Source organism: Sceloporus occidentalis, unplaced genomic scaffold (assembly GCF_023333645.1).
Source record: "Sceloporus occidentalis isolate IW3139 unplaced genomic scaffold, rSceOcc1.0.p SCAF_25, whole genome shotgun sequence".
Taxonomy (NCBI): domain Eukaryota; kingdom Metazoa; phylum Chordata; class Lepidosauria; order Squamata; family Phrynosomatidae; genus Sceloporus; species Sceloporus occidentalis.
In genome coordinates, this window is record NW_028317005.1 from 5,598,072 (window position 1) to 5,614,460 (window position 16,389).

Consider the following 16,389-nt stretch of genomic DNA (forward strand, 5'->3'; position numbering starts at 1 on the left):
TGTTTTTTTTATTTACATCTTTTCTTTTACCTTTATTTTACTTATGTAAATGCGCATATGAGGGCAACTGCTTTGCTGCTACAAAGTGGTGTTGACTGCTAACTCAGATTCCTTCAATAAGTGCATAGACCCAGTTATTTGATTTCTGACTAATTGCAGCAGCTAAAATGTTCACATTCTAAAACAAATATATTTTCTTAATATTTGTATACATCAGGTTACAGTAATAGAGTTCAAACCTCTGTATATTCACAGTATATGCGTACTTCAGATTTTCTGACACTTTGAAGAGATCGGATGCTTTCGCTCCTTGATCTAATGCTTGATTTGTTGAATAGTCTTTGTGAGAAAGACCTACACATGAAGAAATATATGATGGGATCAAGACAGACATTGCATGCTGATAGGAAGAGTGATGATTCCCTGCAGTAGACCAAAATCCTATAGAGGTGTTCATCTAGAACTGAATCCAGCTTACTAAATAAAAAGGGGATCCTGCATAGATGGTAGGGTAAAAAGCAGATAAAAAATACCGCCACCACGATTCGGATGCTCTGATTGTGTCTCCGTGTCCGACTTGAGCAACTGACGAATGGCTTGCTTGATTTTTGGATGTGACGAGATATTGAAATGTAACACACGATTAACACAACCATCACAGTGAAGAACAAAAACATATCAATGTAAATAATGGCTTCATGCCATTTCACTCCAAGTGGGCTTTTCAAATTTATGCAGTCATGTATATTTTCTCTGGTCGGTTGAATGTTTGTAAGGATTACGTTAGGTAATGCAAGCAGAACCATAAACAGCCAGACACATGCAGACACCACCATGGTGAACTTAATGCTGTAGATTTTAGAGTTACCGAATGGTTTTACCACCTTCAAGTACCTGTCGATGCTGATGAGTCCAAGAAAAGCAATGCTTGTATACATGCTGGTGTAGAATAAGATACTAGTGTAGCGGCAGAGGTAGACATTGAAATGCCATGCTGCGATTCCAGATGCTTGTATGATTTTAAAAGGAAAGGATAACGTCATTAAGAGGTCAGCAACCATAATGTTTTTCAAATAGAAAATAAAACTAGTTTTGTTCCGGATGTGGAAGAAAATCCATACTGCAAGTCCATTCAACATGACACTCCCAAGAAATATAACAAGGTATAGCACAGGAAACAAGATTCTAAGAAATTCATTGAAAACCGTTGCGTTGTCTCGTGGTTGAGTTACATTCACAAACAGGTCATCCTTTTCATCTGTAAAAGGAAATTACTCAGTTAAAAAAAGACCAGAGCAGGCATATCAGTTCTTAAAATGTTAAACTGTCTAGAGAGTAGTAAATTACTCAGATAACGAAGAATCAATGTACAAAAACCTTTTTTAAGAGTTTTCTTTAATTTCAACATTAGAAAAGAAAGGATTTATGGTAGAATAATTACCATATAAAAAAAAACCATTGTGTATAAATATAAACTTATTACAGGCAAAAACATATCAAAACTATGGTAAATGATTGTCAGTATTGTCAGTATTCATTGATAAATATAAAAAAAATAACGAAAAAGATCATTGGATTTATTAGTAATGAACCAATGATTAGGTATATATCAGTGGGTTAAACTTTTGGGGTCTGTCTATTTGATTGTTTTTCTGTTTACTGGGAAATTCATTGGGGTGGGACTATTTAGCTATAATTCATAGCTAAAGCTTAGACATTGCATTTCATAGTTGTCTTGGTTTCAAAAGGCTTATGTGAGGTTTCTCACCTAACATACACTGAAAAAGATGAGAGGCCATGACATTTTTACTACACAATACTCGACATAACACTCTGAAGCCATATTTATAAAGTGTTGTGAATAAGCCAAAACCTCTTGTTCCTGAGTAGAACCATACTCAACATGCTTGGCTTAGATTGTACAATATTCCGTGTTTATTATTTTATGTTTTTTATTATTATGTTTATTATTTATTTTCTGTTTGGAATTTGACCGTAGATATGACTTTATCATGCAAAACAAATGTGAGATATCCTATGGTGCTTCCATGCCTGGCAGCATCTCAAGTTTTAGCTCTTATATGCCACTATAGAAGAAAAGTCTCCTTCATTATATCAGTCTGATACTAGATATGATCCATAATTCTGCTTGACTTTGGATATGAATGAATATGTGTGTGTGATAGCATGGATGTGGGGTGGGGCATTGCACAGGGAGGCTGTTTGGGGGCAAAGATGGCAAGTCCTATGCTTCCAATCTGGGTGTTAGGCATGTCTTGTGGATGTAATCTGGGTGCCAGGACTGACATGATACTAAAGGGGGGATCTGGCTGGGTGGCATAAATACAAAATGTGGGGCTGGCTGGGGTCGATATGCAAGAGTGTGGGGGCATTATTTTACAAGAGCGTGGTGGCATCACATAAGTCAATATTAAATGGGGGGCTCTGGGTGGTGGGATAAATATGCAATGTGGGACTGGCTGGGGTAATACACAAGGACATGGGGGGGCATTTATTCAATACTAAAGTGGGGGCTGGCTGGTGGGATAAATACAAAATGTGGGGCTGTCTGGTGGGATAAATATACAATGGGAGGGCTGGCTGGAGGTACAAATACAAGTTAGGGCTGGCTGCATCAATACACAAGGGGCGATCTGAGGCCATCATATAAATAAATCTTTAAGGGAGGGGCAGTCTGGGGACCTAAATACACAAGGGGAAAAAAAACAAAAGGGGGTCAATGACAAAGCAGTGTGGAAAATAATTTTTTTCTACTTTTGTAGCCTAGCCTGTCCTGGTGTGTGTGTGTTTAGGTGTCGGTGTTGCAGAGCCTGTCCTGGTGTGTGTGTTTGGGTCGGTGTGGCAGAGCCTGGCCTGGTGTGTGTGTGTGTCTGGTTGCCGGTGTGGCAGAGCATGTCCTGGTGTGTGTGTTTGTTGGTCTGTGTGGCCAAGCCTGTCCTGGTGTGTGTGTTTGGGTTTTGGTGTGGCAGAGAGTCTGTGTGTGTGTTTGGTCATCTGTTTCCTGGCACTTTACTGTAACTATTTAATTTTTACTTATCCAGAGATAAAATGCCCTCCTGAATTTGTAGTCACTTCAGAGGATAAAACTTTCTAGGCCCAGAAATCAGTGAGAGGAAAAGTAAAGGTTTCATGTTGTTTAATCTATTTCAATCTGCATATTTTATTAAAAAGGATTAGTTGCACTAAATTGTGGTTTCGGCCGTCTCGTGTATGACAACTTTTTTTAGTGTACTGATGTACTCCGCAATCCCATAAAATAAGATTCTATGTTATACTATCTGCCGAGCACTGATGTCATCTTTATCCATTACACATGGATGTTGAGGAGTTAAGATTCTGTCTGTTCTATTTTATTTATTTCCATAAAAAGGCCCACCAAAATCTTCAGCACTAAACCCATGATGCTCTTAATCCGGCCCTGAAGAAGCCAATATATATATATATATATAGATAGAGAGAGAGAGAGAAACATAATAGTGAATAGTAAATACTTTGAGCTAGAGGCTCTACTGTAAAACTAGGAGTAGAAAAGCTTAAATAAAATTATAATTCCTACTGTTTCATTTCCTGTAATTCCGTTCTTTCCAACTCTAAATTCCTGTTTGTAATTTTGAACAGTAGCTAGTAATTAACCATTTTCACTTTAGCGGCATGCATTTTTTAGCAAAGTGCAACATTTTAATGATATTTGGAAAAACACAGAGGGAGCACTGAATTTCAAAATAATTTTCGAATAATTATTCCTTTAAATCTCCCTAATTATCTAGAAACTTGCAAACACTTTATGTGTGTGTTTAATACCGGATCTGATTCCGAATCTGAAAGCTGGCAAAGGATTTAGCTAGTAAACCTTAAGAATTTGTCTGGTTCATTTGATAATTAACTGTGCAATCATTTTTTCTGAGTACAATCTTGCTTAATATTCTTTAGTATAATACTTTGTGTATTTAATGACCACAACGGCAACGGTAGTGCTTTAAAGTAATCTCTTGCTACTATGGGAAATCACTCTGGTCATGTTGTAACTCATCTGGGTGTGTTACTGTGAAATTACTAAGTGTAGGTGGTAGTTTGCAAAGTGGATCAGTAGATCTCTATAACACACAATTGAATCCATGAAAACGTGTCCCAGTAAGTGTGACACAGCACTAAAATGGGTCCAGGGAAATCTGTTATTCCAGGTTTGAAATTAGGTTCCACTGTGTGTTTTTTTCTTTTCTTTTTTTAAAAGATATTAATACTTCATTGCAGAATTTTTTTTCAGTATAAACAAAAGTGTTAGTTTTTTTTCCTGCCACCTTCACAACTCTACATTCCTTCTTCCCTCTGTGGCCATTCCTAAGCAGGTGGCAGTAGTGCAGGAGATAGCCTGGCACGAAGTGCTCAAATAGATCTTTTATCCACCTGCAGGGCCGGCCCTACAATGGAGCCGACTGGGGCAATTGCCCCAGGCGGCACTTCAGAAGCGTTTTTTTTTTTGAAGCGGAGGAGAGAGAGAGAGGCACCGAGTGGTTTTCGCTTACCCGCTCGGCGCCCCTCTCTCTCTCCTCTGCGGCGAGTTTCCCTGTTCGGTCTCTGTGCCGGCTTGTAATGCAGAGCGCCGGAAGTGACGTGAATTTCCAGCGCTCAGCATTACAAGCCGGCACCGTGGCAGCACAGGGAGACTCGCCGCAGGACTGTTTAAGGGTAAGTACCGGTGGGGGGGGTAGATAATGCCGACACACCCCCCCCCCGGCGTCGGCGGGGGGCGGCATTTTAAACTTCGTCCCAGGCGGCGTTAAGTCTTCGGCCGGCCCTGGCCACCTGTATGCTTCAGCTTCGAAGATTGCAGCATGCATCCGACACACTGTGACTTTGGGGAGCAATTGATCTTATGAGATGTTGTTGCAAATCTTCAGAACCAATTCCTATGAATTCCAATTCCTATGAATGCAGGTTACCACCATCCCCTCTTTTCCTTCCCAATTATCAGCTCTTTTCCTTCCTCTGTATTTTATCTTGCTCTCTAAAACTCCCTTTTTCTCCATAAGTTATTTTTTTGTCCTGCCTCCTCTTGCAGTAAATTTGAATTTTTGCTCTCTCCTTATCTTTCTCCCGCATTTCTACCTCTTCTTGTTTTCTATCATTTCTGTAGCCACTCTTCATTTGCTTCCTCCTGCATTACCAAATCATCTTATTTACGACAAGTCGTTGCCTCACTCTGTCTAGCCCTCAATGACACAAACCTCCATAATTAATCCATATGACTTGCAATCACCATGCAAAAGCTAGTGTCGTATTTTCGGGTTCAGCATCATCTTGTAGCCATGACCAGGCTTTTGCAAACAGACCTCCATGGGGTACCAGGTATTTGAATGGGCCTAAATACTCAGCACCCAAAAAAAGCTGTATTACAAACTGTACTTCCACAATTTTATTAGTTCTCTATTCCTTTAGGACGTACACTAATGTTATGAATTATTTTACCGATGCTTCCTGTAAAGTACATTTTACCTGGAAAATTTCCACGCAGGTCTAACGCCATTGCCCTAATGTGTAAGGAGACACTGGAATACGCTCCTCCTCCAAATGCTTTTGCAGCTTGTCAACTCTGCAAATGAAAGAATTTATAAATCACAATCTATTTATTTTTGAGACAAATACATGCAGTACTTACCCAATATATTCACTCATAAACAAGACACACACCTCCATGTGGATTACTAATCATGGCATTATGAGCCTGCCAATGACTCACTAAGGGTTATGTGTATTATTGTCCAGCTTTACTCAGAAAACTACAGTAGCCCAGCCATTTAATAGTTAATAAACCTCCCATAAGAGGTTTGTTTTATGGTGTTATTTTATGGGGGTTAATTCTAAAAGGCGCACTGCAGCCATCACATGCATATAATAGCTGAGTGGGGCTGTATGGGTCATTGGAGTGTCCCTTTAAGCTGCACTGTACACATTAAAAAAATCTGCCATAGAACATCACAATGTGAAATGTTTCACCAACACTGAACCTAAACGCCTTATGTTTCATCCAAACCATACCCAGTATTTGTCTTTCCTGTCCATATATATTTTTGCTACATTTGCCCCTTGTATGCATACATTCCTTGCACGGTGCCTCGGTACTCAGATTGCGTGTTACAAATGTGTGTTGTGGAGTAAGAAATGAATGGTAGTGATCTATAATTTGGTCAAAGAGGAAATATTTGTAATCATGTATTTCAAAAATGTACTTCCCTAAAGTACTTGCTTGTTTTTATAAGATTACCAGTCTGGTAGTGGTGTAATTTTACATGACTTGCTTTACCACCGATAATTATGCTGCCGCTTTATGACCTGCTGTACATTGTGTGAATTAAGAAAAGCCAAAACCAAGTAATAAAAGTAATAAAATAAAATACAGTGCAATACGCGAAGATCATTTTATAATTGAAAATAATTTACTAATTTATGATAAAATTGGCAGCAAAAACATAGTATAGGTTGAACAATCTATCACTTTACAATTCTTTGCTACAGAATGTTTGCAGTTAGAGGAGACGGGGGGTTCGTATTCCTCTGGTATGCACAGTGGCCATTATTTTATTTCATAGCTGAATTAAGACTGGCTCAATGCATCACTACTTGTTCTAGAACACAGCTATGAAATATGAAAACAGAATTTACAGTTACCATGCATTTAAATACATTTCTCTTTAAACCATTACATTTTTTTATGGAAAGTATGAATTAGCGACTAAAATTTGTCATTCGTTCATTTCAGACTCCAGGGGGTGGATAGGCAGCTGCTGAATTGAAAGATGAACCCATCCACCGGGGTATATGCAGTTATATGATTTCTTTATATTCATTATGTTGGCTTGGTCTCTGAATATTTAAATTGACAGCTTGGTCTGCCACATAACGGAAATTCCCGAGCCCATTGCAACCCCAGACACTGGATAATTACTTGGAAGTTCCTTCCAAATATTAGCCCTTCAAGTGAGTGAGAAATTAATTTGGGATGGACAGCTAGACATACTTGGCAAATGAATTGAATTCACAGGACACACTGTTTCATATCTACCTCTATTGGTGATACAATATCAGTTTCTTGTTTATGAAATGCTATGCCATTTGAAATCATACAATGAAATCTTAAGACATCACATGAATCTCCATATTACTTGGAATGTGGCTTACAAAACTTCAGAAATACCCTGATTGACACTAGTGGGAATTTTTGATAGACCTTATTCTTTCATGTGACTTGGGTTGCCAAGTGGCCGGAATTTTACCAGGTTGAACATTCTTTTTTTAAAGGTCAATTCCTTTTACCAGTTGTATTTCCTAACTGGTTCTACAAACATAGAAACATAGAATTTGACAGCAGATAAGAACCATTCAGTCCATCTAGTCTGACCATTTTCCCTGATGTAAGGGATTCAAACCCCTATCAGTCCTTGGTCTGGTCCCATAATGAGGATAGCTTTTTGTCTATCATATACCTGTTTAAATTCCCTCACTGTATTAGCCTCCACCAGTTCTGCTGTAGACTGTTGCATTTATTTACTACACTCACTAAAGTAAAACTTACATTACTTCTAAAGTCATTTGACTTGTTCCACCTGGAAGGTCGGCCCTGTTGCAGACCTTTGTATCCTCTGCAAAAAGACATATATCACCATTGTGACCTTTTGTAAAACCACTAATAAAATGGGCTCAATAGTGATCCCTGAGGTACCCGACTAGTAACAATTCCATCCTCTGAATATACACCATTAACTACAACATTCTGCCTCCTGTCACTCAACCATTGCCTTATCCATTCAACCCTTTTGACACCCAAACCCATAGACTGCAATTGCTTTATAAGTCTTCTGTGGGGGACAGTGTCAGATGCGTTACTGAAATCAACTATAGCAACAGCTCCTCCCTGGTCTATTATGTTAGTTACCCAGTCAAAAAAATGAATTACTTATCCCTATGGTAATCCATTGGGTGCTGTTTTTGATCATGCAAAGCATTTACTTCCAGATATTTAACAATCTTATCCTTTAGCATGTTTTTTTTTTTACTTTTTTTCTCCGTGTGTGCTTTGGTGCATCTAATAATGTGCTTTGCCTCCCTAAGCATAGCTTTATATTTGGTCCCAACTTTCCCTTCCTAAATCTGCTTATAGTTCCTAAAAGCTACCCTTTTATCCTTCAATATTTGTGCCACGTCTGCAGGGTACCACAATGGTTTTACTTTTCTTTTAGTCTTATGTTATGTAATGTTCTGCTTCCTTTATCAGCCCTGTCCTGAACCTACACTAGCTACCCTTGTCCCCCACACACTCTAGGTTAAAATATCCTCCAACCCTCTAACCATCTTCTTCTCTCGTACTGCATTCCTCTCACCATTGTGGTGCAGCCCATGCCTGCTGTAGCCAAAAATCTGACCAGTTCTTTAAAAACCTAAATTCCTCCTTCCTACACCACTTTTGCAGCCATGCATCTATCTACCTAAGCTCCAGCTGCCTCCCTGGTGTAGCATGTGGTACAGGTAAGTTTGTAACCCAGTGCCTCAAAATCATTTTTAATTCACAACATGCTGAACCTGAGCACCCAGGAGACAGCTAAGCATTCACCATTTAGGCAGGTTACCCTTTCTACTTTCCAAATAATTGAGACCCCCTACCACCATAACCTGCCTAGCTTTCCCATCCTTTTCTTACCCATCTGTCTTCCCCAGTATCCTCGCACAAACTGACAAAAATATTGGTTTGAGCAAGTCTAGATCTAATCACACTAAACTTATTATCCCCACTTCTAGAGACAGTTTTTTTGCAGGCAGAAGGCCGCGTTGTAACAGTCCAGTCTCTACTTTGACAGTAGATGGATGCACTGTAACAGTGTAACAGTGCTCACACAGAGCACCGGTACAAGTAAAAAGAATGCAATGAACAGGAAGTCTGCCATCTGTTAGCAGAAACATACAATGTAAAGGATATATTGTAACTAACCAAAGGCACTGGTAGCACAACAAAGACCATAGCTTCTGCTGTTTCAGTATGTGCCTTTCTGTGTGTATTTAACCTGTTTAAATTGCCATGCCTATAGGTAGTTAACTTCATCAATGCTGGAGAGCAAAACCTCCCTGTGTGTGGGTGTAGTTAACATTTTCAATGCTGGAGTGCAAAATGGTCTTGTGTGTAGTTAACTTTTAACACTGGAGTGCAAACCTTTGTGGGTGTGATAGCGGTGTGAAAATGTAAACAATGGGTGGGTGTGTGGCACCATGGCTTCAAGTGGGCACTGGGACATGTTACTATTTTACACCCTAACTCCGTCTAGATTGTAAGCTTGTTTGTCATTTGTTGCTTCTGTAAGTAAAATTGTTATGTCCTATCTACCCATTGTACAGCGCTACGGAATATTCTGATGATATATAAACCAATAAATAATAAAAATTATTATTATTATACTGTGTTCAGTGTGCAAGTTTGGCAATCCTACATTAACTAATTACACATGCATTGTATACTTTAAAGTGCATCTATAATACAAAACAACTATTTTGTATATTACCTAAATCTAAAAAATAATGGAATGATGGTTTTTCATACTCATGGCAGTCACTATGTTTCCACTAACTATAGGCTACAACAACTGAGATCTGAAAAGTTGGAGGACACTGAAAACTTTCCTGAAACTCGCCTTTTTATTATACAAAGTCTTTTTTCATGCTCAAAAATAATTTGGATTGAATCTTCACTCTGTAAATTTATACATTAAAGTAGACGCTTACCTTTAACTAAGAACAAATCTAGGATTTAGTTACTTTTTGAGGCCTATAGAACAGTCTCTAATGTTGTCTGATAGGAAGTTAAGTTGATACCTAGTATGTTTATGGATCTCTCATGACTAGATCATGTTTAATATCAGTTACATAAGCTTGTTATAGACATATTAAAAAGTTAGTATAAGGAATTAGTACACATACATAATCTAGACTTCTGCCCAATGGTGTAAGGTACAATGTATTGCTTATTTTCTTTAATGTCCACAACAAAAATCACCAAAAATGACCTGTACTCATGCATTGCTTCACTATATTAAAAGCAGTTCAGATGTATATTAGATTTACTACCCAATTAATGGTGAGATTATAGGAACTTGTAGTACATGAGTATTTTCCTAGTCTTCAATATACCAAATGTGGTTTTTAAAGAAAATCTTACCTTTGCCCCTTGCATGAAGTTTGTTTGTGGCGTCAGTTTGCTGTCATGTCTGATATGACCAAAATAATGTGTTTGCATGTGAATACCAGCATTTAAACACATACAAGCTCATCAGAGCTCAACACATGTGCTCTTGGTTGTTATAAAGTTAAATGCCATTAGTGTTTGCATAAAGCTGAAAGTAACAAGTTTCAACATGACAACAGCAGGATACGTTTGAATAAAAAACCTTGTCTACGGGATGTTAGAAGAAAGCTATTTTGATTTGAAAACTACATTTAAAAAAATACATGTTTTAAGTTACTAGTATGAGATCATGAAAATATGTTGTTGTTGTAGCAAGTGAATAAAGGTATAACAAACAGATAGACATCTAGTCTACACTGCAGACTAAATATAACTCACTTAAACATGTCTTGGTATGTGTTTTTTTTAAGGATGTGTGAATATATATATATATATATATATATATATATATATACACATGTTTTTAGCTGAGTTATGTGTTGGAAATTTTAATACAAATTACAACTGTATACGAACATACATAGAGAGTTTTTTTCTGGCTGATATATGTGTTTCGAGATAATTTGCTTTAAAGCCATATATAATATGCCATATAAAACCAGTTTTTCTTAAAATTTCCATCAATACTCATTTTACCTTTACTGAAGTCCTCATGGTCCATTCCTCATTGTCCAGCACCAGAGACTCTTGGAGATGACTGTTCCATACGTGTTCACATTCCCATAATTCTTTACTGACATATGATCGGTAACATTAAAACTGCGCAACTAGATGCAAGCATGCCTTTATGTCTGAAGATCCGACGCAAAAGAGATGGACGCAGGATTAAACCACTTCTGGCACCTGTTGGGAGAGTCTAAATCTCTTAGCTTTAAAGGATCATATCCCTCATTAATGACAATGAGTCACAGGGAAGTGTGGAGGAGACCTACGAATTAATTGTTCAGGTCAAGTCTAAACTTCTCCCGTTGGTAAGGTGTGCTGCTTTAGAATAGAATGCTGGGCGGATATTCAGAAGATAATAGACTCAAAACTGTGTATAGAAATTATTTGTAACGTGTCATTACATTTTTAATTCACTTTTGAGCTGTCTTTGTTTCTCTTTGGAGTTTTTATAAACAAATGAATGTATGTCCTGAAATTTTCCTGAAGGAACATTATTTATACTTGCAATATATTGAGTTTAACTGTATTATTCCTCCATTCTTGAATAAAGCAAAATGTACCTTATATTTTATTTAGGTTAGAAAACCCTTCAGTATCTTAAAATGTATACTGCAAAGTAACTAAAGTGGGATGTGAAGGACAAGTTTATTGTAACAAGATGTTTAAAGGACAAAACTTTTAAAGGGTGAAACTTTTAAAGGATGAAACAGATGCTTAATAAATATTGATGTAATTACAAATACCTCTTTATAAAGCACTGTCATATCCTGCACTAAGAAAAGGTTTAAATGCTTTTATTTGCTGAACATGGTTGGGTTCAGTATTATAGTGAAGCTCTAACCCATCAGATGCAGCATGTATCTCTATAATATATCTATTGTAGGGGATCAGCAACAAACATTTGAGTGCCTTTCACATCAGGGCAGAAGGCTTTGACTGCCTGCAGAAACTCTATACATTTTTATTAAAAAGCATAAAAACTGGGCTAGTTGGCAGTTGCATCAGTCAGATGAATAGAAATAGGCCTTCAACTCATAAATATCAACTCATCTCTAAAGAAGAAGCCTAGTTGATCTAAAAAAATGTCTGATTTGAAACTTTTAATGAAGAGATGAGTAATTCTCGAGTTTGGTTGTCAAGTGCTGTTGAGAAAAGTAAGCTGAGTAACTGTAAGGAGCTCCAAAACTACAAGCAGCACCGAGGGAGAGTTCCTGGCAACCATCCTCAACATAAATGCTTGGAGGATCCCTTTATTTGTTCCCTTCAAGTATGACATTGTCAGATGGAGCCACTTTATGGATGTCACGTAATGTGGCTTCTCTTCCACCTTGACTACTTAAGGGCCCAAAGAATCCAGTAAGGTATCCTTTTGTTTTCTCTGACTTTGCTACATTTGGTATTTACTGTTTGATAAGCATGGCCCTGCATTGCATATGAAGTTCTGACCCTGTGACTTACTTTGTATACAATTATCCAGGTACCTCTCAACTCTGCTTCAGATTCACTGACCCAGCCTTCTAACCCTAACATTACATTATTAAAGGAACAGAAGTTGTATACTTGTGAAGCCCACATTGAAGGCTTGGATCATATGATGGATCAATTTGTTCAAGCTCTGCAAACCTTGATGGCCAGCACCGATTCTGCACTCAGGCTCTTCTTCTTCCCCCTCCATCTTGTTTGGAGGAGACCCTACAGCTTGCAAGGAATTTATCAACCATCGCTCCATTCAGTTTGAAATGACACTGTATCTCCTTTCATGTGACCCAGCCAAGGTAGGTTATATCATCTCCTTGTTGACTGAAGAAGCCTTAATGTGGGCATCTCTGCTGTGGGAGAGGAATGTACAATTGGTTAACTATTACTAGGATAACACATCCTGCCTTCTCTTCTCTCTGTAGTTTGCATGAAGGATGTAGATCTCTATGCAGTTATGCCAAATTTCATACCTTACCAGGTGAGGCTAATTGGAATAATGAAGCACCCGTCTACTAGTAGGCTTTCTGAACAATTCAAGGATGGGACATGTTGCTAAATATTTCCTTTACAAACAAGAATACTTCCATTCTTTTAGAGGATTAGGGGACCTCTTCTGGATATCTCGTCTATGTCCCCAGATCCTAGGACATTCATCTGACTGTGACAGTCTGCCTCTCCTGGCTCCATCATACAGTCATTACCTCTGCTCTCAGACTTTAGCGCTGCTAAGAAGAGATACGTGGAAGAAAGCCTTTAATACACATTCACGACATATACATACAATTTTACAGTAATATCCTTTGGTCTTTAGAAGGATCCTGCCATGTTTCAAGAATTCCAAAGTTACAGTTTTCAAGATTTTCTTTCATCAATTTGTGGTCATGTATCCGGGTGACATTTTAATAAATTCCTCTGATCTCCTGAATTATCAGGAACATATTATGAAGTTCCTTAATAATCAACTCTGCATCAACATTGAAAAATTAGAATAACGCTGCATGTTCACGATTACAGAGAGTATGTACTGTAAAGATGAACCTGTTGTGCCTGGGTTACCTGTGATGGTTACCTTGGGATTGCATGAATATTTGCCTTAATTTCTAGTTCTAGTTCAACTGTCTGGTGGCCTACTCTTCGTAATGTGGCCTCTTTTGGTTATGTCATGGCATATTGATTATGTAACACCACACTGGTTTTGGAAGGGTGCCTATCACCCTCAAACTAACAGAGATGCTGAGCGAGCAAACCATACTCTCTAACAAACATCTAGGTATATTTGTTCTTCAATTAACATATTTAGCAAGCAGTGGCATCCCTACAGGGGGTCAAGGGGGGGCAATTGCCCCCCCTAGGTTATTCCTTGCCCCCCCTGTTGCCCCCCCGCCGAATTTGTAACCACCCAGGACAGTCCTTGACTGCTAACGACGGCATGGTGCCGTCGCTAGCAGTCCCAGTCAGGTGCTAACGATGGCACTATCTTACCTTGATGGAGGTCTGTGGACCTCCATCACCACCTACCCCGGCGATCTGCCCCTCACACTGAAGGGCATCACCGGGGCCACCCGATACGGCCACCCGATACGGCCGGTGACGGCACGCGCAATGACGCGATGACGTCACCGCGCAACTTTATTAACAACTGACAATTGTCAGTTAAAGAGGTATGGGGGCATGCTGCTTAGATGCCTGTATCTCAGGCATCTAAGCAGCTACATACTCCCAACATATACCATTGGAAAGGTAATCGCCTCACCTTTCCAATGATATATAGATTGTAAAAAAAGAATAAAAAATATTAAGTTAAAAAAAATAAAAATGTAAAAAAAATGATTTGGGGGTCTCTAAAGGCAGATAAAAAAAGATCAAAATTGCCTAGAGACCCCCAAATTAAATTAAGTAGTTTAACTTAAAAAAAAAAAAAAAAGTTTAAGTATTCTAGCTAAATGATCACTGTGGTAGCCAATGTTACCACAGCGATCATCTAGCTATAAAAAGTCACATTCCCTTTTTAAAAATGGCCGATACTAATTTTTAATCCTATGATCCCTTTGATCATGGGGTTAAATTTAGCCAACGGTAGAGGGAGGCAATTTTTGAAATCATGATGAACTGCAAATATTATTAAAATCAGCCATTTAGCCTGTGCGGTACGTGAGTAACCATATCATCCCTGGAGCGCCTTGCATTTTTACTGCAAAACTTATTTTTGCTGTAAAAGTGATTTTTTTTTCTCCCTTTACCATCATTTCTTTGGGATTGTAAGGGGAAAGAATGGTGTGTGTGCTTCTGTGAGTGAATGTATGGAAAGTATGGTGTGTGCTTCTGTGAGTGAATGGAGATATGAAAGGCGTGTGAATGGTCAGTAATTAGGGTTAAAGCCTTGACGTGGCATTACTGCTCACGTAGGAAGTTAAATTATGGCACAAAAAGTACACATTTGCAAAAACGACATCCCTTGGCGCATCAAATGAGGGGCTGCATGTGTTTCTAGTACAAACCTGGAGTGCGCAAGACACAAATGAACATGTCGCTATGGTTAGAAAAAACATACTTTCAAGCCAAAGCGACATATTCCATCATTATTTGTGCACTCAACTTTTGTCCTAGAAATACATGTAGCCCCTCATTTGAAGCTCCAAGGGGTGTAGTTTCTTAAAATGGATGATTTGTCTGAATGAGGGAGAGCATGAGTTAATGTGATTGTGTGTATCATAGATGTATAATTGTGGAAGGGCAAAGATGGCACTAGCAGGATGTTTGAGCCTTGGGGAACAGGATGGCACAGGCAGGGTGTATATGGGACAAAGATGGCAAATCTTTTGTGTGTTATCTGGGTGCTGGCCAGGTTCTATGTGGGCAGCGTGGTTGGGGTGTGCAACCTGTGATCTATCCCTGTAATTTAGGGGGTTTTAAATATACCTTTAATGCCGTGTTTTTATGTGAATTCCAATTGATCTGTACCTGCAAAGCTTGGTTTGTGTGTTCTTCTGTAGATCCATATCTGCTATGCTATGTTTCCATACATATTTATGTATACCTGCAAATACAGGGTTTGTATGTCTTGTTCAGTTGATTAATACCTGCAATGCTGTTTCCATGTATTTATTTGATCTATACCTGCGATGCTACGTTTCATATATTATTATTGTATACCTGCAAAAACAGGATTTGTATGTCTGATTCTGTTTATTTGATATATACCTTCAGTGCTGAGATCACAAGTGAATTTCAATTGATCTATACATGCAAAGCTGGGTTTGTGTGTTAATGTGTTGATCTATACCTGCTATCGGCACCAGGGTCTAATATTTATATATATATATTTATATATATATATATCGGCAGGAGGGACTAATATTAGGCCCTGAAATCATTTAGTGGAAAAGTTAAGGTATTGTGTTTAAAGGATTTCAAGGATTAGTCTTACTAAATTGTGGCTTCAGGCTTCCCATGTTGAATGATCAAGTATTGTATTGTCCAATAACAAAAGTATCATTCCATAGCACATTACTTTTGGCAATATATATATATATATATATATATATGTGTGTGTTTTTTCAGTGGTATGATTTAATGGTGGAAATTATTAATGCCCCCCCAGTTTGACTGTGGTATCTTGTGTGCCCCCCCTTTATATTGTTTCTAGAGTCGCCACTGTTAGCAAGTAATAATGCTTCTAGTGGGTTTACTGAAGTACTGCCTTTCTACTGTGTGTATGGTACAGATGTGCTAGATTTGTGCATGGCAAGCAAAATTGATTTGGATGAAATGTTCATTTAGTTTTTGCTGCATTCGTTTTCAGGCAACAAATTTTGTTTCCTGAACTTTCGGCTCCGCCAAAATTCTAAGGCATTTTTTATTTGGAAATTACATTTGAAGAGGGGGGCGTTCATTAAAGAGGAGGTCCCTGACACCTTCTGGACTCAAGGTTAAGAAAGTGACCCACATTCGGTTTTGCACTGCAGGACCACCATCACCAGCACCACTGCACCGATGGA

General features: G+C 38.4%; 1 protein-coding gene across 1 annotated transcript; it reads right to left on the reverse strand.

The window, feature by feature from the left end:
• Positions 1-233: 233 nt before the first annotated feature.
• Positions 234-5,545, reverse strand: LOC149300301 (G protein-coupled receptor 87-like). The gene is made up of 2 exons (XM_089485288.1): positions 5,515-5,545; positions 234-1,258 (listed from the first exon to the last, which is right to left on the reverse strand). The coding sequence occupies exons 1-2, from the start codon at positions 5,543-5,545 to the stop codon at positions 234-236; spliced, it is 1,056 nt and encodes a 351-aa protein (XP_089341414.1).
• Positions 5,546-16,389: the final 10,844 nt, after the last annotated feature.